General features: G+C 40.6%; 1 protein-coding gene and 1 long non-coding RNA gene across 2 annotated transcripts in view; one reads left to right on the forward strand and one right to left on the reverse strand.

Annotated features, from left to right (window-relative positions):
• Nucleotides 1-7,487, reverse strand: part of LOC138685040 (uncharacterized) — a 205,935-nt gene extending 198,448 nt beyond the window's left edge. Inside the window, exon 1 of the long non-coding RNA XR_011324277.1 lies at nt 7,378-7,487. This is a non-coding gene — a long non-coding RNA (uncharacterized lncRNA). The remainder of the gene's footprint in view (nt 1-7,377) is intronic.
• Nucleotides 7,488-15,623: 8,136 nt separating this feature from the next.
• DARS1 (aspartyl-tRNA synthetase 1) overlaps nt 15,624-23,238 on the forward strand; it is a 42,274-nt gene continuing 34,659 nt past the window's right edge. Inside the window, exons 1-2 of the mRNA XM_069780787.1 lie at nt 15,624-15,797; nt 17,152-17,209. Coding sequence (XP_069636888.1) covers nt 15,726-15,797; nt 17,152-17,209 — 130 coding nt within the window. The 5' untranslated portion in view covers nt 15,624-15,725. The remainder of the gene's footprint in view (nt 15,798-17,151; nt 17,210-23,238) is intronic.

The raw sequence follows: 23,238 nt of genomic DNA on the forward strand, positions 1-23,238 counted from the left end.
CTCATGTACAATAACGACCGTCCAATTAATTTTAATATATTAAGCACATTCATACTACTTGCTAGATTCCTAGACATAGCTAGAGAAAAACCAAAGAAGATTGAACAACTTAGTGTAAGCAGAGCTCCTGGCAGCATGAACCATAGAAATTTTTCATCACAAAAAAATAATTCAAACTTTACAATGGATGCATCTGTCTGTAGGGACTTACAGCTCTTCTAGAGTTCTTACAATGACCAGTCATATTGACATATATTTTCTTTAACCTTTACATTTGAAAAAATAATCCTACCATCAATAGATTGCGGTTTGAAAGAGATTCCCTTTAAAGGCAATCCTTTTCAAAATTATTCATAATATACTTTCCCGTGCTTCTGGTAACTGTCAAAAAATGGCTTCATATCAGATGGAACATTGGTCTGATTTAATACAGCATTTCCTGTTTGGATATTTAACTAATTCCAGTATTTTCTCCAGGGCTTGAGTTTTCACTAAGAAAGCATACTGCAATAGCCTCCAGTGAAGGCTGTTTCAGTGCTCATTTCCTGAATCTGATTTTGACTTCTGAGAGAATTAACCATTTAGTTCAGTGAGCTGCTAACTCCTAAAGTGGTCAAGATGTCCGTCTTCACAACTATTTACTTTGCAACTCTAACAATAGAATTTAGTTGGAATCATTTGAAAGCTTGTTCCATAAGAGCAAGGACTCCAAATTTCCAAACTGTTAATAACTGAAATTACTGATAAATATTTCTGCATGTAAAAATGAATACTCCATATCTATAAATGAGGGGGGGAAGAGACTTGGACAACAAACAATAAATTTAAGCTCCTTTGGAAACAGCAAGGCTTCTTAGGACTCAGCTCATTAATTTTCCCTGGGAGACATGCAATTGAAATTCAGTGAGAGTTAAACACTTGACTCCCTTAGGTTCTTTAAAAACCCAGATGAAGTGATATTTAACTAATTCCCACACTAATAGAAATTAGTCATTTGGCACAACGATGAAATCTAATTGTTGGTCACTACAATAAATTCAGTCCCCAGCACAGCATTTAATGACGTCATTATCAGAGCTCAATGTCCTGTCCTGCTGGGCTAATAGCAGCCGAGTTTACTGGCCTGAAAGCCCAGTCACCTGGAGTGCGATACAAGGGAAGTGGTTCCATTGGAGGATGCCTCTCGTTACCTGCAGTAAGGTTGTGTATGTGCATTCAGCTTCCCACAAGCACTTTTTGCTTTCAGAAGCATGCATATTCTACACATCAGAAGTAATATATTCTTTGGGCGTGACCATCCTGGCGTGTTCTGTAAAATCAGTGAAATTAGATCCCTATGTGACATGTACGAAATAAAATTAGGCATCTCTGGAAAGATTTACTCTTGAGCGGCAAGAGTTTTTCTCTCCCCTTTTCTAGTTTGTTTTCCCTCTTTCATTCTTAGTGTCCCGGCTTTACTGCCAGAAATTTCTGAACTGGTGAGCTCACTCCTCTCCCCCCTCCTCCTTCCTTTCTTCCTTTCTCTCCGTCCCTCTGCCCGCCGGTGGGTTTCAATGGGCTCCTGCAGTTACTCAGGCGGACAGCATTCCGTTGCCGGGCAACTCCCTGAAAAGAAGCACATGCTGCCGCTGCACAGACAGAGCCTGCCCGTCTGCTCCAGTGATGCTGTGGCCTAATTTCTACCTCTCTTGTGTTAGATACAAAAGGGAACATCTCCAGAGTAGAGGGTTTGGGAGTACTGAATTATCTGCACTTTTTTTGTTTGTTTGTTTTTTCCCTGCTCTCCTGATAGGGTGCATCCCCTTCCATCTCAGGGCCCCCAGAAGTCATGCATGTCTAATCTGCATGCATGCGTTTGGGACTGTTCACTGGGCTTTGTAGAATACTGACAATTTTCTGTTAGCTTTTGGCTCAGTTAATAGTACTTATGGAGATCTGTTAAGCTTTCCTGTAGCTCTCCCATACGGGCAGCTTTGCATGTAAATTCTCAAGGCCATTCATCTTTTCCTACCTGACTCTATTGCCTGGGTGGTTTTTTTTTTAAAAAAAGGCCTCTTTAGGAATGTGAGCATAGCCTTTCTTATTTTCCCTCCTTTCACTGTGCTTTCCTGAGAACAAAGAACAGTAAGCTAAGAAATTCCTTTGGTTTTTCCACAGTCTGAAGAAAGATCACTGCTTTATCCATGGATTTAGTTTTGGACTGCCTAATCTTCTCAAAAGGCAGAGCCATACAGATTCAGATTTTGTGGTTTGAACTCAGCTCTGCAATCACAATCCTTCACTGTCTATTACAGACAGTATTATCATTAGGTAAAAACAGCAGTCAGAATAAGAAGCGAGTTTCCTTAGATTTATTGCTAGCTTTCCTAAATTTATTGTTAGCATCTTTTTAATATGAAGATTGCTTTTGTTAGTTGCCTTTTGTCAGTTCTGGTACCAACTCAGCAGCTCACTGAACCTGCAAGCAAACATGAACCTCAGAAAGAAGCTGCACTGCATTCAGCCTGACAGAGTCTAATATTGCTTTGGTGCTTTGGGTATTCCTCCAATCCCCCTCTCACTTCTGGACCACGTCTGAAGTCCCAGTCCTAATCTACAAAATCCCTAATTTGGTTAGTGTGCATCTACTTTAAGGGCAGCCAAGAATCTTCATCCACTGATCCCTAGAGTCGGGACTACACTACAAATTTCTGCCAGTATAGCTATGTCAACGCAAACTGTGAAAAATGTATAACCTCCAGCTGACACCGCCGCACCAGTAAATGCCTGGTTCAGCCTCGTTTATGCCATCAGGGCAGCACATTTGTCAGCTCAGTTTGTGCCTTCAGAAATGTGCTGTAATTAAACAGGCAAAAACCACATTGGTATGGAAAAACATGGAAATAGCAGATGCCCTGTAACAGATAAGACCAGGGCCAGTGTCTGTGGACCATTACAAGAAAGACTCTGTGAGAGACAGAGATCCAGTATCTCTGTAGAAGAAAGGTCCCAGCCCAAATGTTCCAATTCTTCCCTATGGCACAGTACTTATGAGATTGCAGCCACTTTTCCTTCCATTGTCCTTTATGTGTATAGTGCTGTGGTTAAGATTCTGCCTATCTTTTTGTTATCTTTTGCTTATCTCCTACACAAAGGATCAGAACTGTTCAGCTGTGTGGTAGCCATAGTTCTGCAACACTAAATGCAAATGGAGTGGTGAAGTCTCATCCTTTTGGAGCAAAAGGATATTTCAGTCCCTGAGAGTTGCACGGCTAGGCAATCACCACATTATTTACAAAATGTTTTGAGACCTTCTGGAAAGAAAGGTGCTACATACAGGCAGAACAATAGTTAGCACTTGCATGAGTCACACATATACAGCTTTCAGTATTATACAACTCCTCAAACATCCTTCCTTCCCAAACACACTTTGTATAAGATGAAAAACGTGGGACTTTTCTCCCTCAAAACCACAACTTAATAGCACTAAAGAAACAACAAAATGTCTTAACATTACATTAAAAATTCACACTCCCATTTGAAGTCAATCTAAAAGGGAAAATAAGGCCCCAGAACTGCTTGTGGCCATAGCAAAGCTAATGAAAAAAAATAATTAGGGGATCCCTTGACGAACAGGTAAAGAACTGAAGAATAACAGCACAAGCCAATTCATCATATGGATACCAATTTCTTACACACTGTCCAGATGCAGTCTATGTGTTTCTCTACATATTTTCAGATCTTGCATCAATTCAAGATGATACTACAGCTTGGCCCACAGCCAGAAAGTGGCAAGTGAAATAATGTTCCAGTACTTGCACTGTGAACACACAGCTGGCTTCAAAGGGAAATGGACTAATCCTACTTCATTTCCCTTCTTCAGTATGTGTTTAAAGAGCTTTGGTGCGCTGAAGGAAATTGACCAGAATTCATTAGTTCCCTTCTGATTCAGCTCATTGCTGTTGGAAAGGGAAACGGGTCGGGATTGCAGGATCCTACTCAATTTCCTTTTGAAGCAGACTTTAAGCCAATTCTGCTCTCAGTTGTACACACACAGATCTTCACTAATGATGCATATATTTAAATGCAATACCTCTCCAAGCTGGCTAAAACATATAAAGACTATGAAGGGAAGAAGAAATACTAAATAATAATTTTTTTAAAAAGATAATCTATTTGACTTTGTACCATTGAGAACTTTTGCCTGAGAGCATTCCTGAGAAACAAACACAGAAAATCAAGAGAGGAACTTCTAGAAAGAGACAGAGGAGAAAAGAGAGGGGGAAAACCCAACTGAGACTCGGAAAAGATCACAGTGAAGGAAAAAAAGAAGAATAATTTTATAAATATATCATATATATTTTCTGCTATTTAATGGAAAAATACAGCAACCTAAACCACTGATTGTAATAGCTAAAGCAAATCCTAGGGACCATTTTGATCTTTTTTGGAGGTGGTTTTGGAAACGGAGTCATGAAGCTTAATCACTTGCTCTGGACAGAAAGTTTTTCTTCCCGTTCGTAATCAGATCTCTCCATTTCTCTCTTCAGACCTCATGTCATATTTTTATGAGCCTTCCCAAGGTTACTGGAAGCAATAGGATTTCAAATTATTCCAGGCTATATCCGGTTCAGATTAAGGCCACTGCTTTTGAGACAATAAGCCCAAACCAACACTCTTCCAAAGCAAACCTACAGTTAACCACCTAAGCAGAAAGTGGCTTGCGACAAACAAAGCAGAACAGAAGAAAGCTACAGGGTTCATGATAGGACCATGGCTTCACTGGAATCAAATACGCACAACATGTAAAAATCGCTTTTTGTAACTGTCATGAAGACAAAGAAGTATTATTGCTGTAAGGAACTGTCTCTTAAGCTTGAACTGTGATACTTTAAATGGTGAACAGCCTTGTGAATTTGGTTTCCCTACTAATTACAAATCCATGAGATTGAAGCAGTATATTGCACAGAAAACGCATCCTGGAGTTGGAATCGACCAAAAAACCTTTAAAATAGCAACATTGTATCTGAGAAGACATACCTGATTCCAAACCCCTAAGTTTTAGAAAGTTTTATTGTCTGAAGTTGTAGAGGTGTCTGAGGAGCTCTATGTGACAACTTAAAAATTTGATTCCTTACCAGTTAGCTGCAGAAATATAGTACAGACACAATTTATATCCTGCACTAATAGCTTCTCAGCACAGGAAAATGAAGAACAATTGGAGAGCAAGTAATGGCTCAGTGATTCTGTAGAACACTGTACCACCTACAGAGTGAGTTAAACCAAGATTATTTTCCTTTGCTATTCTATATCAACCTCAGTTTACAGCTTTAACTTTTATCACCAGACCATAATTTAAAATGTTATTCAACCTACTCTAGAAAAAGTTATATGACATTTATAACTTATAAAGGCTGAGAACTTCATACAGAAGCACTGGGACAGACACAGCAATAACATAGGTAACCAGTTCTCTTTGCATGCACAACTTATTTTCTCACTTCAAAGACAAAGGCTGAATGTCCTATCCCTCTTTAGTTGTAGTGAATGGATATTGTACAGGAAGAAATCAGTCACTACTTGTAGATAACATCACAAACAAATAAATACATGAAACAAAGGCATTTCACAGCTCAAACATTCAAAGTCAAAACTAGTTCATTAGGCATTTTTCTCATTTTTGTTTTTTAATGTACTTCAGTTTCAAAGTACAAGACAGCAGATGATACAAAGGCAATTCTAGCTCAATCAGCTCAGTGAGTATAACTACTTTTTTTAATCCTTTCTTGTTTGCTGCATTTATGTCTCTGTTATTATTATTCTTGTTTGCTACACTGATTACACAGAAGGTTTTTCTTTTGCATTCCCTTTGCAAAATCTGCATTCTCCTTCTTCTTACCTGCTCGGTTTTGCTGTGTCTCATAAAGAACCATTTCCTTTTGTTCATGCTGTGCATTCGTATGACTTAAACCTCACTTGATGTCACCTCAGAATTCAAATTTCCCTCCAATTTGAGATAAATTATTCTGGATAAAACTATATTCTAAATGTGTCCAAGCCCTTAACAAAGATGAGAGTTTTGTTTTTACTGTCAGAAGCATTTCAGCTTGCAAAACATATTCCAGCAAAACATTCCCTTGATTCCTAATGTAAAGAGTCATAGGTTGCTTTTCTGAAAATAAAAATGAAGTACAGAATAAGAAATGCAGTTCAATAACTTAACCAACCATGGAGCTACAGTTACTATAAATGGGAGTTAGTGTATGCAAGTAGAACTGGGCTCTTGAAGACATAACAGGAAAAGAAAACATCCTTTGATTTGCATCAGAGGTGTCTCTTAGACTTCAGATGGGAGGCAGTGAAGTACTGAGGGAGAGAGATTAAATACTGTGGCAAGAGGTAGAACATAGTGACAGAAGAACATCTGCCCCTACTGCTGTTCTTTGACAGGTACCAAATGACCATGTTTGTCTGCAAGCAAGATTTAGTACACTGTGAGGACCAACACAGGCTGCCCAGTGGAGGAACGAAAGGGAAAGGAAAGTAATCAGGGAGACAGGAAATATCAAGTCCTCCCACTATGCAGTACGCATAGTGCAAACGCTTGTGCAGACCACCCTGGACAACAAAGGCACAGTATGTTGTTTGAGCAACTCATCCTTCTACTTATGCACAATTAGGAAAGGAGGGACAGGGATCATGGATGCCACATAACCTTACAGTGACCTTGGTAATAGGTACTCTGACAATACATGATGGTTACTTCAAATTACAGACACAGATATACCACCTGCATTCATCAATCTTACCTCCTAGTCCCAAAATCTTTTTTGAACATCACAAACTAAGAAGAGTTAGATTTGATATCTACAAACTTATTCTCACTAAGAGGTTTAACCTATGACTTGTCAATATTATGCCATCTCCTTGATTCTTCAAATGTAAAATATCACAAACCACTAGCAATTCCACATTCCCTCTAAACAATACAGCCTCCTAAGAATGAGGTTCAGAATTTTGACATTATGCAAAAAACCCATGTATTTCTCAACTCATTGACAAATGTGCTTGCTCTAGTAATTGTGCCCAAACCAAGAAAAATGAGAGGATCTCCTTTAGCAGAAAGCCCAGTAGTTAAACTCTAAGAGAAAAAGGGATATATTAAAATATTCCTCTTCTGTTCAACCTTGGATTAAGAAGCTGTTTATTTACCAGGGATTTAGGAAGACTACAAATAGAACCCAGCCTATTATTATGCATTAAAAAGTGAGCTTTCTGTATGAGAATGCCCTCACTTGCTTCACTGTACCAGTTCAAAATATGTGATGTGTAGTTGCTGAGAAATATGGAGAAATCAACCCACTACAACTACTAGAAAATGTTGTGTTTAACACTAACCGGTCCAGCTGGCTTCTTTGCTTTCTCAACAGCCTTCATAGCTTCCTTGAGTTGTTTTCTAAGGTCTTCCTTTGGCTAGTCATGTTTACAGCACTAGGAGAGGAAGAAACAAAGCAATTGTAAAGCTTGTTACGAAGTAGTTCATGTGCTATTAAAGGTGACCTTCCCACTTCCAGTTCTATTTGTTCTTCTTCCTCCCCGAAGTGGGTCAAATCTTCCAATTTAAAATCTGAGCACTCTTCAACAGTCAGGTCTCTCAGAAAAGCATTAACAGCTAAATCCTGAGCTGTCCTGATCTTCTGAAAAGCTTAGAGCCACAAGCTAAGAAAGCAACAAAGGATCACTCCATAGCAGTTTGAATCTACCAATATATTAGAATACAACACAACTCTAAGCAGCCTTCATACTAGATAAAGAAACTGTTAGTCACAGCAGTGCAGTAAGCATAGTGGTAGTCTCCAAATGCAGAAAATCCAAGATGCACATCTTCTCAGAATGATTCACACTATAGACAGACATGTCTTTGCAAACAGCTGTACCATACAAGCTACTGCCCACCGGCTCTTTCTCAATTGTTCATCAGGCTACACTTCAGTGGCAATTGCTAACCCTTATCTATGTTGTCTGTTCATAAGAACATTTCCCATTGTGTTTCAAGTAAGGTCAGCCAGGTTAGATTAAACAAACAGCAGAGTTTTGCTAACCTGGATAACTTTGTCTGAAATGGACAGGGGTGCATTTATAGGAGTAGTTCAGTCTGAGGGTGTGGCTTTACATTGAACTTAATTTGGTGTAAATGTAGGTTACCACTGGTAAGTCACTGGTAGAAAAGACTATTGTCCCTGGCTTACTGGTAGATATTCATTAGGGAAAACTTGCAGATCCTCAGATTCTTCATCCACATGATCTTCTCTAATATTTTTTTCTGTAGCTTGATCCTTCAAGTGATAAAACCTTGCATCCAGTTCTTGAATCTAATGCTCAGCTTTGCTAACTCTTTCTCCTCAAGAAAGGCAGCTGAGGTTTTGGCTTTGTGCTAAGCGTCTGTCTTAAATTGACAACCAAAAAAAAAGGGCACCCCAGTCTTTATTAGCTGAATAACTACAACAAAGGCAAAACCACTGCAAACCTAGATAATAGATACAGCAAATTGTAGATACAGCAAATTGAAAGATGTAAATTTTAAGTATATATTTCACAAGGTGTAACTTAGTATCTTTCTTTTCATATCTTATTTTCCAGTTAGATGAGTTCAAGTCTACAGATCATAGAATCTGGAATGTAACTACAAAAATATGAAAAACTAACAGACAAAGCTTGACAGTCACATAGTTAAATCATATACAGCAGCCAAGCAAAGTTAACAGGAATGTCCTCAACAATCCAAAAAAAAAAGGAGTAATCTATCAAGGTCTGAGAAACAGAATCTTCAGAAAAAAAACCCCAACCTGCTGTCAGGTAATGTATTTAGTCATTCTGAATGAAGGACAGTTAAAACAAAAACCTGTTCTCATGTAGATTTGCATTTTCATTTGTAAAAAGGAGATGGGCTATGCCAGGTTAATCACCCTGTTTATCTGTTTCTCTGGTACCCGCTGTGAACCATATGCTCATCATTTTATGTCTTAAAGAAACAGCAAACTGTAGAGGGGAAACCCCCACAGTACAACAAAAAACTAAACTAGCAGTTCTGTATGCACTCCCCACAATTTTGAACACCATAAAGTTTATAAATGCCTACAAGTTTTGCTCAACAGACAAGAGGAGAGAGGAAGTACAGCAGTGAAAAGTAGCTGCAGTTTGCATAGTGTGCTGGTCATACTGGTGTCCCCAGAACAGTACTAGGCTGTAGGTATGCATATCATTTATTCACACTAGTTGCTCAGAGTTGAAAACTGGCATCATATTCTTCCTGCTCCCTCTAAAAGAAACTAGTAAAACACATTTCTAGAACTCAGGATTCCATCACATAAAAACATAACATGTTAGGTTTGCAAAGTGAGGTGTTCAAAATGAAGGCCCAGATCTTACAGGGATGTGATCAACTTGGCACTGTATGTCATCCCACTACCTGAAAATTAGAGGAACTTGAATTTCTAGGTATTTAGACAGTACTGAAAATCTCATTTCAATTCTGTAGAAACTAAGTAACTTCACCCCCAAATGCTACATTTATCAATCTGTTCTGATCAAATTTATTATTTATACTATTTCTTACTGACATGTGGGAGCCATCCATAAAGGACCACCAATACAGACATTTAAATGATAAAAGCATGCTTTGATTTTTTCCCCCAAATGAAAATGACCATCTTTCTTTTGTCCAAAACTCAAGAAAAATGCCTAGAAGCTGAGAACAAATACAAGAAAAAACCTCCCCAAGTGAAATGTTAACAATTAAAAGAAATTTAGAAGAAAGAGTACAACCTTTATAACAGAATTTGCTGAATATCTTTGTTAAAATCCCCTATCAAATAAAATTTGATTTTTCTTATGATGGTGAAGGCAAAGGCTAGAGTCATGCCTAATTCAAATCACACCACTCTAGTGAGATGGAATTATCTCAGTTTACAGAAGGAGAGGTTTGAGCCTAACGGTGTTTGCCTGAAGCTCTCCGGTAGAAAAAAGCTTGAGCTATAATGACAGAGTGTGCAGAATGACCCATATTACCTTTTGGCTAAGTACTACTTTTAGAAAGCTTTAGTAGTTTATCATCACTATATGGTAATGATGACTTTTCTCAGACACAAAGAATTATGGTTTTTATCAATGGTTCATGCCAAATCCAAGTCCTTAAAAGAAATCAGCCCAAAGCAGGTGCACAGAGCTGTCAGACCTTGAAATTTGTTTTGAAACCAACCACCTGTTAGTGTAATTGTGTAGCTGTTTTTCCTGGCTTATGGGATTTTAGTTCAGCTGTTGTTCTCATGCTAACGCTTATTTCCTCTAGGAATCAGTCTGTCCATTTACACTAACCTACAAATTTCAATGTGACTATCTTCAGTCTAATTCAATGTATACATGCAGAACGTCTGGTGTAGCACCCTGAATCAGTAGCACACTTTGTTTACAAAATAGCTCATGATTGCTGTAGGAAAATGTCTGAAAAATAGTATTTAGCATCCTCTGTGTCATGTTTAATCATTTAGATGACTCGTCTCTGTTTCTTGCTTGTTTCAGACAGCAACAAAGAACATTTACTCTTAATGGATGATCTCAAAGATCAGATTTACTGTTGGTGCCTGACTCACATCTACTGATAACAGAGCACTGTTCCTGCCACTGAAATAAACTCTGAGTCAGGATTCCCATTAAAACCTTCTGTTTCTAAAGGTTTATAACTTCACCAGAAGTTGATTCTGGGTTAAAGGTTAGCAAAGATACTCTCAGTTCACAGGAACATTTACTCAAAAAAATCTGAAAGAAAAAAATCTGTATAAAAATTATCATCAAAAGGACAATGGCTTAAGATGTTTTTTGTAAATGAGAAATGGCATGTAAGAAACAACAATGCACTCGCGCTTAAGGGGCCAGTCAGAACTGCAGTCCCTTTATTCTCCAGATTGCTGTTTTCAGCACCCTTTGGACATAAGCCACCCCAGAAAAAGAACTGGACACTTGGGTGAGAACAATAGTTGAGCTGTTCATTAAATGTCTCCTGCAACAGTCAGTCCCAATCACCCCGCAGCTCCACACTGCCCTCCAGGGAGGGTCATCAACAGAGTTATGACGTTTCCCTCAGTTTACCTCTGACAGGAGATAATTCCTTGGGAGTGAACACATAAAGCGAGTAAGAAAAATAGAGCTGACATAAACATGAAAATATTCATAAAATATTTCATGACATAAAAACAGTAAAAGATAAATTATAAAGATTAAATATTCCATGTGCTCTTATTCGTGCACAGATAACTGCTTTCCAAATGCCTTTTTCAAGCATCATATAAAGGAAACAATAAACAATTTATGGGTAATAGTTCATAAATATATGCAGTACTGTATGTCCAATGGGCATAGATATTTCATCGTGTGAGACATGATTACTAGGTTTATACATTATATGAAATGTGAGTTGTTTGCAGCTATTTAAAATCTTTTTGGGACACAATAAACTGTTGACAAGATATACCCTATTTAAATGTACTGCCCATCCCTGACTGTAGAGTCTGTTGTCTTGTGTTTATCAGAAGGAACACTTTTAAAATGCATTGAGAAACTCAATTGTTATCATTGTCTTAACTTAAAAAGACTACACCTTTGTATAGAGTTCTGTTAAAAGAAATCCTGCTGCTTATCATAAGCACGTACTTCCCCAAAGTTCCTGTTTTTTTAGAAGTTTTATTAATTGCAAATGTTGTTTACTAGAGGAAAACTGTGATTGAAGCTCTAAAACAAAGAGAATAGTTGTAACTTTAATCCTTTCAATAAGCCTTTGTTTCCCATTGACTAAAAACTTCCTAAAGGAAGTAGAGCTGCGAAAATCCAGGAAGGAATTAGATTTGCCAAATTCTGTTCCTACTTGGATTTAGATGCAAAGGCTTTGTTACTCATTGTACAAATGTTTGAATAAAAAAAGAATGATCAATTACAAAAATGCATTTTTGCCAAGGTTGAAATTTATTAATAGAAGAGCTTTCCCTACCACAGTATGCACACTATGAACTTACATAACAAAAAATAAATAATATATTCATTTTTTAGCTGCTGCCGCATTTTTTTCAGTGGCATTTTTTTTTCTCTTTTTGTTACCTAAGGGGAACTTGGATATTGGCCTGACAATCATACAAGAACCTAGATAAGTAAACAAATATTGAAAGGAAAAATCAAATGCAAACTCTTACTTAAATTAAGCATGCTTTGCAGCATCCAAAATAAGAGGAATTGTCAAAAGCCCTTTCCATGACAAGTAATTGCACACTGGAAAGGGTACTATTGTGGCAATAAAGCTGAATTCCCTGAAGACCTTTCAGAGACACTATCAATTTGTTTTGTATTTTTTTCCACATGCTCCTTTTAACTCTCTACCACTTCATGCTCTCCAGGTTTTAAGTAGCCAAACATGCAGAGACTAGTTAAATATATTCTCGCTTATCCATAGGACAGAGGTCCTTTTAAATTCTTATCCTAATATAACTTAAAGGCAATTGCTATTTCCTTCCCAGCCAACATGGTGTATATTTTAACTGTTCATTTCTTGATCAATAGTACACTGGAAGATTAAAGAATACTCGACCCACCATTTTTTAAAGTGCTGCATAAGGATAGATTATGGAAGGTGCTGACTACTTTCAACTTCTTATGGTTTCAGTGGGAGTGCTGTTTAGCATATTGTGGCACACAGTTCTTAAGTAAAATCAGCACTGTATTTTAACAAAAGTATGTCAAAGGTTTGGCCAAGCTTAGCTGGACCACTGAGTTGGAAAGGCTACACTGTGAGTTCCAGTAGCCAACAGCAAGCAGTGAAATGCTGCGGATAACATCATATCCAGCCTGTGTACTGCTAGCTCAAACCATCCAGAAGAGAGGCTGACTGGGCGTGATCTTCAGCCTAAGCAGAACCAAATGGCTCTGGATTCCTAATGAGACATATTTATGACTCTGCTATGGAAACACCCATATAACATTTGTAACACGAATACACATATGACCAAATTTTGGAATAGCTTCCATTTAGGAAATTACAGGTGCTAATGCCTAAGTTTCAAGGATATATTGGATATCATTATTCACAGTGACTTAAAACTTCCTTGAAGATTTTCCTGCATGTTAATAGAGATACATGGAATGTATCCCCAAAATGACTAAAAAGTTTTTTGATTAGATCAAATTATAACAGGAGAAAGAAAAGAGAGAAGAGAAGAGAAGAGAAGAGAAGAGAAGAGAAGAGAAGAGAAGAGAAAAAACCGAGATTTCTGCGTTCCACTTTTGATCACAACAGTTGACAACCCCCTCCTTCCCTTTAAGATGGAAAAGCCAGTTTTAATTTAAACTACAAACTGTTGACCAGGCCTCAGCTTGGCTTTGCAATTCACTATATGCCTGAGGGATAAATTATTTAGCATTAGCACATGGTATGTCATGTCTTGTTACTTAAGTGGAATATGGCTTCCATCCAACTGTACCCCCGGGGCCCCCCGATTGGCTGCGGGTGATGTCATTTCCATTTGGTAATCTTCGACAAAGGCCCAGGGGACCGTGCTGGCCGCCTGGCAGATCCCCCAGCCCCTCCGCCTCCCACCCAGGCCCAGCACCGGCTTTACTCCTACTTATCACTCTAAGGTTCACTGCAGGTACTGCCCCAATTACATGATTCTCAATAACAGTGCAATGAAACAGAAGGTGCAGCAGATGAGCTACATCATCTGCACGTAGTATTTTGTTTTCTTAACGGAAGATTTGTAACAAATTTAGTGAGATGGGTATGGAAAAATATTTTTTTGCTGCAGGCACAAATTAAATGGAGAATTTTGAGGGGTTTACTTAGCCAAATATGAAATAATTTTTGTCAGTATTTCTTCCTAAAATTAATTATTTTTTCTATTTTCAGTGTATTGCGGGATTTTGTTCAAAAAACTGTTTCTGCACTGCAAGACAAAGGGATTTTGGACAAATGACCTGAGAGCATGAACTCTGGAAAACGCTGCTTCTCAAAGTTTGGCAATGCAATAATCAGCTACAGTGCCCTTTAAATGGCCATATTTTGTTTTCATTTAACACCTACATTATATTAAAAGGGTTTTTCCCTCAGAACCACCTTCAGGTTATGTGCCCCAGAGGAAATAATACTCATTAGGCTATTCACTATGGGAAGGCTCCCAGCATAAAAATAAGGGTTGGTTTGTTTTGATTGAATTTTGCAGCAAAGTCAGTGAAATGCCGAGAATTACAGAGCACTGTCGTACAGATGGTACTGTCTACTCCGTGGTGAGGCACAAAATTTGCATCTGTCTGTTAGTTAAGGTTCAGCAGTGGTTCTGCTCAGCCTTGTGTTCTAAGTGACAGGTAACAGAAAAGACACAACTGACACGCTGTAAGAAATCCACGTGATTTGTTACTGTTACATTAGCGTTTAAGTACACTACACGAAACCCCACTATCAGAACTTTGTTTCTTTGTGGTGAGGAGGTATGAAAACTGACTGTGATTCTCCTTCTCTGTTACTGGATCTTAATTCTTTGCAACAGTGTTTTGCATGAGAAGAAAGGATTTTGTGTAAGCTATGCGGTCTTATGGTGAAGTGCATAATTCTCTAAGAGAGGCAGAAGGGGAACTTTGCAAGGGGATTCCCACGAGAAGAGATGCTGAACCAATGCAGTACACAGTGCTGTAAAATAAACAACTGTAGGACAGGAAATGAAGAACTCTAATCGACACCGCAAGAGGGATTAGTTAGTCAAATGTGAAAATTCAAAACTTCAGTTTAAATCAGAACAGCTAACTCCTTCCCATCCTGCACAAAATAAACAAATCTATGGCCATCGGATTCAACAGCTGCTCGCAATTTTGATTTCTGTCATTTGAAAGTTGGCACCTGCAGCAAGCCCCGGCCTCGATACTGTAGCATTGATTTAAGGACCCAGCTGGAGGGAAACACCTGGATTCGCACTAATGTTCATTCTCCCCAAACTACCAGACCAACTTTGGGGTTTAGCTAACTAATAATAAACCGTGGGATTAGCAGGGGGACTGGAGACTAAACTGCTACCAGGGCAAGCCAAGTCTGCCGGCGAGACAGAACAAAAGTGCGCTTTGGTTCGGTTAACCACGCTGAGCAGAACATGTTAGCCGTTACCTCAGGCCGTAACGTGCCAGACTGCAGAGCAGGGCGAGCGAGGCCCAAACCCACCCGCTGCCCCGGCCTCAGAGCCGCGGCCCAGACCAGCACACCTCGGCTGCGGCACGGCAGCTTTCGCCTCGGCATCAGAGCAGGGCTGGAGGGGCCGAGCCCTGGCCAGGACGGCGGCACTTTTCGTGAAAACGACCGTTTCGGCTGCTGCTCGCCTTCTGAGGAGAGGAAGGGGCGGCAAACAGCCGCCTCGCTCTGCCGCAGGGCGGGAAGCCGCGGCTCCCTCAGACCCTGAGGCGGCTGCGGCGGGAGCCGCGCGCTGAGGGCAGCTCGGCCCGGCCCCGCCCCGCCCCTGGCGCGCGAGCCTCCCGCCGCCGGGCGCAGCCCCCGAAGCTGGCGGCGCAGCTCTCGCGATAGGCGGGCCGGCCGGCTGGCCGGCGCGAGGAGGGCGCGCGGCGCTCTCGCGAGAGGAGGGCGCGCGGAAGCGGCGTGGCGCGTGGGGCCGAGCCGAGCCGGGCCGGGCCGGGCCGGGTGTTGAGGGGCCGCCCCGGCCGCAGCAGGGATGCCGAGCGCCGCCGGCCGCGGCCAGGGCCAGGAGCGCCGCCCGGAGAACGAGGAGTCGTCGGCGGCCGATGTGGGTCTCCGCAGGGAGGGGCCGGGCGCGGCGTCGAGGCCGCCCGAGTCGAGAGGGGGAGGGGGAAGGGGAAGGGGAAAGGGGCAAGGGGCAGGGTCCGGCCTAGCGCGGGGTTGGAGCCGCCCGAGGGGCCGGCGCTGAGGGGGCAGGCGGCGGCGGCGGTGGCGGCGTCCCCCTGCGGGGGGTGGGGAGGCCGGGCCCGAGGAGGAGGAGGAGGAGGAGGAGGAGGAGGAGGAAGGGGGGGTCTGGCCGGGCCCGAGAGCAGAGCTGCCTTTTGCTTTTGCCCTGCCTGTCCACCTCCCCCTTCGCCGGGCCCGGTCGGTTCGTGATTCAGCTGAAGAGCTGTGCCCCTCTCCGGTCAGACAGCATCTCCTGACCCCCGCTGGATGCCCGATCTCCGCCTGTGCGGGTGGAGGAGGCCCTGCTTGAGCGGTGAGGAACGGCACAGCCCTGCCCTGTCCCGGTGCCCTTTCCCCGTTGCAGTCCCCGACAGAAACGCTGCTCCACGGCAGGCCACTTCTGCAGGGGCACCCGTGGGTCCTGCTGGCCTGGCGGGTGTTTCTGTCTGGTACTTGAAGATCGCGGATCAGTGCTGAAAATCTGTGGGCCAGTATTTTTTCAAGAAGGAAAAAAAAAAAAGTACTAATAACGAGCATCACTTCATTTTGTTATAAAATCAGTTTTGCTTGCCGTTGAAAGGCCGAAAATGCATCAGCAGAAAGGAATTCGGAGTACAGGTGGCATCCGTAGAATTATGCGTGGGCCACAATTCATCAAAAGCAGAGAAACAAAGACCCCCCAATTAAAGCATTTAGAATGAACTTAGGTTCATATATTGACTAGAATAAAATAAATAAACCAAGGCTTTTTTTTATCTGGGAATCAGTGGGCTTAGTTGTGAAACTAGAACTGTGATCTTTTTGATGAAAAGGCCCCATCCCCTTGTGTCCTACCTAACAGATTTTCTTAGCAGTCGGTCAAGCTTGCTTTGGCTGTCATAATGACATGCAATCTGCTGGATTTCTTAGTATGCCTGAATATAGGAAGGAAATACTTAGCAATGGATCTGGTTCTGTAGGGCTCATTTATATTTTCAGGAGTAGGCTCTTTATAGAGGTATTCACACTAACATCTGTGTAGCAAATAATGATGCTAATGTGTGTTTGCTGTTGTTGGAATTTTTTTTTCTTATAGGGCACAACTATCTTCTCTCACTTGTGTATCTCTGAGAGTCTAAAACACAATTTCTTGACTTTATAGCTAATTGTTTTGTATCAACTCGGGTAACTCTAATGGTTTTGTTCATCTTTTTTGTGTATGCTGCTTTGATATATGTTTCTCACCTCCATTTTAGGATTATGCTAAGGAAAGATATGGAGTGTCATCAATGATACAATCCCAAGAGAAACCAGGTCAGTTAAAAAATGAAAAAGGTTCTTTAAAAGGGGAGGGGGACGGGACACAAAAAAAAAAAAAAAAAAAAAAAAAGAAGTTATGTACTTGATATCTTCAGTACTTGTTTGAGAAATCATTTACCAAACCTTTTCATTCAAATCCTGCTGCCATTCTTTCCCTTTATTTGAATACATTTGGCACTTGTGAGGCTGCATTTGGAGCGCTGTGTCCAGTTTTGGGCTCTCCAGTGCAAGGATGACATTAAAATTTTGGAGCCAGTCCAGTGGAGAGCTATCAAATTGCTCAGGGGACTGGAGCACATGATGTCTGAGGAGAGGCTGAGGGAGCTGGGCTTGTTCAGCCTGGAGAAGAGGAAGATGGGTGGTGATCTTATTGCTGTTTAAAGCTATGTAATGGGAGGGTGTACAGAAGATAAAGCCAGACTCTTGAAGGTGTGTGGTAATTGGACAGGAGGTCATGGGCACAAGTCGCAACACAGGAGATTCTGATTAGATAGAAGGAAAAAAAAAAAGAGTGTGGATATTGGAGCTGGGTCCAGAGAGGTTATGGAATCTCAGTCTTTGCCCTTGCCTGGACCACGCCCTACACAGCTTGTCAGTTTTAGTTTCTGTCCATCACCAGGCTTGATTTTTTTTGGATTAATTTATTTATAATGTACTGAGTCCTGAGATGTCAGTTTTTTTCTTTGTTTGGAGTAAGTTCTGCTATGGCTTGCTGCAGCAGTGCTCTCATCTGAGTAGGATATTTGTCTGCTTATGCAGCCTTCATTACTCCTGCATGTAAGCACCAAATCCATTAAGATTATATATTAATATATATGGATTTTATCATTATTCACACCCCTGTGAATTCAGGAAATCCTCATTTTCTACTGATGGGGAGTTGAGATTCAGAAAGACTTGTCAGCTGGAGAACGATCTCCCAGGCCAACATCCCAAGAAATACTAATCTTCATATTATTCAGTGAATGAAATGGGAACGAGGGAAGGTAATAGACTGGCTTCTTGTAACTTCTTCATAGTGAAATGTAAAAAAGGAACATCATCTGTGATTGCGTGATTTTTTTTCTCCTCTGAATGGTTGCTTTGGTTGAACTCCCTTAGGAAGGGGAATGTAGGGAAGAGGAGGAGCCACAAAAGCAATCATAGGTTGAAACCAACTGAAGAGGAATATTATGTCAAGAATGTAACGGGACAAGAAAATCTCTAGAGACTGTATTAACAGTCATTATTGAATAAAATACACACTAGCTGTCAAAGAAAGGGAACTGAAGTTGAAATCACATTGTAAGCCAGCCCAACTGCTGGCTGCTGTGGTCTCTCTCTTCCTGATGCCGGGTTTTCTACTGATCCATTTCAATATGCTGGTAATAACAACTTGTTTAGCCAGCTTAGCAAAGTGAAAGAAGTTGGCTAGGGGTCTGATGACTGCTGGAAGGGGCAGGAACAGAGCCATCCATAGTTAGGTGTAACCACATAACAATCCATAAATTGGTGTGCAGTCGCAACCTAAAAGGTACGATATTAAGAAAAAGGTAACTTCTCCAAGTTAGCATCTGACTGGTTAACCTGCACTGCTGACTGTAGACTGAAAGATTGCCCTATTGGATCTCCTCTCCCTGCAGTCTTCTGTGATGGCATTTGGCTCACAAGAGTTTCTGCAAGCTGTGTTTCCTCTGCCAGTTTCACACCCCATAGCAAACAACCGTGTGGGAGACCCAAGCTGGCAGATTGAGATGGTGGATCAAATCCTATTCTCATGGAGAAAGTCTACCCTGCCAACTGTCTCATATTCAAAAGAAACACTCAGGAATACTGTGGAAAAAAAAATGTTGAGAAGGAAAATGGCAAAAGCTACAGGAAATTATATGAACAAGGCTGAGTGCTGCGTTTAGATCTGTTGTCCCCCTGACCCTCGATACTTGTTTAAAAAAAAGTCTCAGCCACTGTATGGGCAGGATTGAGTAGGTTTTCCATTGGGCTTAAAATACAACCTACAACACTCCTGCTGTTCTGTTTTTTAGAAGGTTTTTAGGACACCAAAATTCAGTAACAATAGAAGCCAAAATGCCTATAATAAAAAAGTTCAAGATCAGCCTAGTCCCTTCCTTGACACTAATGCCCTCCTATTTCAAGATTCAGTAGCTCCTGCCAGGGAGAGCTCTTATCAAAGGACTCACGGGAGAGTGAAGTCATCACTCAGCATCAGTACTGTATACATGCTTTTCCCCGAAGTATTCTGCTTGCATTGAGTGTCTTGGAGGAACTACTGCTTGGGGCAGGGGGTGGTGGGGAAGCAGAAATGCCAGTGTTCCCATCTGTCTACTGTATTAATTTTGTTTCTGGAGTCTGTGTGGGTACATGCCATTTCTAAGTCAGAATAACGAATTGTGGTATAACATGCAGATGCACATACCGTCTGGTAACTGGAGCCAACAGACAATACAGACAGCACGGACATGGGTAGGAGCTCAGTTGGATGTCTGCAGCATTGTTGTTTTTAGGCTAGCTGTAGTACCTGCACTGTCCTGAGGACACTGGCTGGACGTGGGAAGTTAAAAAGCTTAGAGTGATCAGAGCAAATTATTTTCCCTTTCCAAGGGATAGTCTTATTGTCCTTTTGCTGTACTCATAGATTCTTGTTCCTCTGCAGGCAAATTAAAACTCTTTTCACATGTTCATAAAGTTGTTGCATAGATGCTCCACCTTGCTCTACTGATCTCACACACACCTCTGCCTTCATTCTTGGCCCACTTCAGTCTTCTAATGTTGGCTGCCCTGGCTATCTGATGTTCTCACTTCCCGTTACATCATGTCTTTAAGTCCTTCATGCAAGCTTGAGGCTACGATTGCTAGTAAAACTTTGTTTGCCTTTCCCATTTTCTCCCTTCAGCCCCATTACTTTCATCTCCCCTCCCTGGAAGCTGCTTTCATCTTATACTGCTTTTGGCTTTCAGGTTTTTTTATTAAACTTCTCTTTTTCAAATTTATCTAACTTTGTAAAGATGCTGGCACTTCACAGAGACAGCAGAAATATTGATCATACTGTTCAAAACTCCATGATGCAAGATAAATGAACTAAGTAAACAGGCTGATGTGACAGGCAGGGAATGGGGGTCTCGGGGTGGAAAAGTGATTTGGTCTTGTATAACCCACACAGTTCTTTGGGTTTTTATCGTCTCCTCCTGTGTTTAGAAGAGGTTAGAGTTCTGAGAAAAAGATAAGGATATTTAGTATTTTGAAAAGAAGAGATTGTGCTATACACAAAAGAAATGAAAAAATACAGTTTCCCCTTAAACATGATTCAAAATGGCAGTGAAGGTGAGGTAGCATGAGTATTGAATTGGGGCTGGAAGTGTAATTTCAGACATACGAAGTGTTTTGTTTGAACTTTGTTTAAAATCTTTGTTCCCTTGTCTTCACTGGAACTGTAGCATGGTTTAAAACCTTTTATTTTTGCATTACTTAATTGTCTGTAAGCGTTTATGTGGCAAGAAGACAGAAAAATGTAAGTATAGCTTCCATTTGTGAAAGAACAAGTAGGTGGTAGTCTGAAGAGGATGGTGGGAGGCCCTTAAAGGTGAGAGCAAGAAGCTTGATTTTTATCACGGAAGAGATAAAAAAGAACTGAAAGGGATTCCAGGTGAAATGATACGTGAGAGTACAAAGGGAAGATTTGAGCTACAATATGTTGGTTGGATGAGAGAAAATGAGTGGCAAATGATTGCTTACACTAACAAATGCAGACATTATCACGAACTACCGGCATTTTAGAAATGAGAGATGGACAAGACTAGATTTGGGAAGTGTTGAAGGAGGGAAACAGTGACATAACAGTTGTTAGTTACATCTAGCTCTTTTCAGGGGAGCACATTGACAGGACCAGAGGCAGTGGGCACACACAGAAACACAGAAGGTTCCCTCTGAACATGGGGAAACATTTTTTCACTGTGAGGGTGACAGAGCACTGGCACAGGTTGCCCAGGGAGATTGTGGAGTCTCCCTCCATGGAGATATTAAAAAAATGTCAGAACGCGATCTTGGACAACTGGCTCTAGATGGCCCTGCTTCAGCAGGGTGTTGGACCAGATGACCTCCAGAAGTTCATTCCAACCTCAATCATGCCGTGATTCTGTGATCTGTTGTTGGAAAAAATGACTTTATGGTGTCTCTTTTTGGATATTGTTTTATTACCCTTTTTATGAAAGGTGAAATAGTTTTTAATAATTCATACCATATAAAAATTTTTGTGTTAAAGTTGTCTTGTTTCATGTTGATGAAACATGAACTGTTATGTATCCAAAAGACTTTTTAAAATATTTATCTAATGCAGATGGTTCCTGAAACACTAAGGATCCATAAAAAGGCTAACACCTCATTCTCTCTTTATGCTTGTGCCTGGAAAATGTTTTAAGTTTCTAACAATACAGTTTTAAGTTGACTGAGGTAATTTTAACTGTCTGAATATCAGACTCTTAGAAATACTAAAGCTTATGGCTTGTGCTGGTTGCATGTTTCCTGTAGTACTATACTGATAAAGTTTGATCATCAGAAGTTGCTGGCAAGTGATAACATCTTTATTCCCCTTTCTCCCTTCCCCAGTGCATGCGTGTACACACATACATTATTAATATATTTGAGTCAATTTCCTATCACATTTCTCTGTGCACTTTCATTCTGTTCTGCTTTTGATGTGTGTCTGTGAAGAAAAAAACTACACTGCCATGAGAATAAGCTAATAAACATTTTCAACCCCCTAAAATTCCCAGTGCAGAATAATAGGCTTGCAGGGCAAGCTGTGACTGGTATTGAGAGACAGACGGAAGGAGTCCAGAACGGCAGATGGTAACCTGGGGTAGGCAAACTTTGGAAAAGTTCTGGCGCGAAAAGTCTAGAGTGGAAGTGTCTTAGTAAATTTAATGTTATCTTGAAACAAGGGAGAAGCCTGTGATGAAAGGCAGAGAGAGTGAATTTGCTTGTGTTACATAACATAGAATCATAGAATATCTCGAGTTAGAAGAGACCCATGAGGATGAATATCTCCCTTGAAGATTTTTTTTTTGTCGAATAAGCAGTGTTTTTAACCACATACTAACTGTAAATGAGTAAGTGTAGCTGTTAGAACTGTTGAGGTTCTATGCAATGCTATGTATATCCTCGTAACTGATTTGTAGATACTACAAGAAATAAGTGTTTGAGACCATGCAAAAATACATTTGGCCAAAAATCTACAGAAAAATGCAATTAAACAAGTACATTTCAATAGTGGTATGCAGCCAGCATATTGGCAGCTCATAATGGTTGTATAAAAGTCCTGATTTATTTAAAAATATTTTCCTTGACATTTTTTATTTTTTCCTTTGCTATCCAAAATCTGGCCTTTCCAAACCATGCATTCCTATTCTTATTTAGCTTTCTTGGGTACATAGAATTTGAAGGGTTCTTTCTGATGAATCCTGGCTCCTACAATGATAGTAGTCCTAGATCAGGTTGTCAAAGAGATTCTCTCTTAAAATAAATTTTACTTGTTTTACATAGTAATACTCTTGTTGCTCCAAAATGCTCTTGGTTTTATCAAAATAAATCTTCTTTTAATTTCTAATTCACATTTATTTCTGGTTTCTTTATTTTAAGTAATAATTCTTTTACAGTGATATTCACCCTACTTATGTAGATACAGAGAATAGTCATGTCACCTCTGAGCCTTTGTTTTGCTGTGTTCAACATACCAACTTTCACGTTGCACAGGGGAGCGGGGCAGACATCCCTTAGCTAGCAGAAATTCAGACTAACAAGTGCAGGTAGTACAGTGCAGCGCAATGAAGTCCTATCAAAAATAGTGTAGTCATACTGGGTTCTGCCATCCGTGAACTACAGTAAGTCTTGCTTTTGTTTTAGTGCAGTTTGACCCTGCTGTATGAGTCAGACAATAAGCTTGAACCAATTTAAAACTACTTGATCAAGTACAATTCACTGAGAAAGGAAATGGGATCTTGTGTGTTTTCAGTATATCTATTATGCTGTAG

The sequence above is a fragment of the Haliaeetus albicilla genome, chromosome 4 (assembly GCF_947461875.1).
Source record: "Haliaeetus albicilla chromosome 4, bHalAlb1.1, whole genome shotgun sequence".
Lineage (NCBI taxonomy): Eukaryota > Metazoa > Chordata > Aves > Accipitriformes > Accipitridae > Haliaeetus > Haliaeetus albicilla.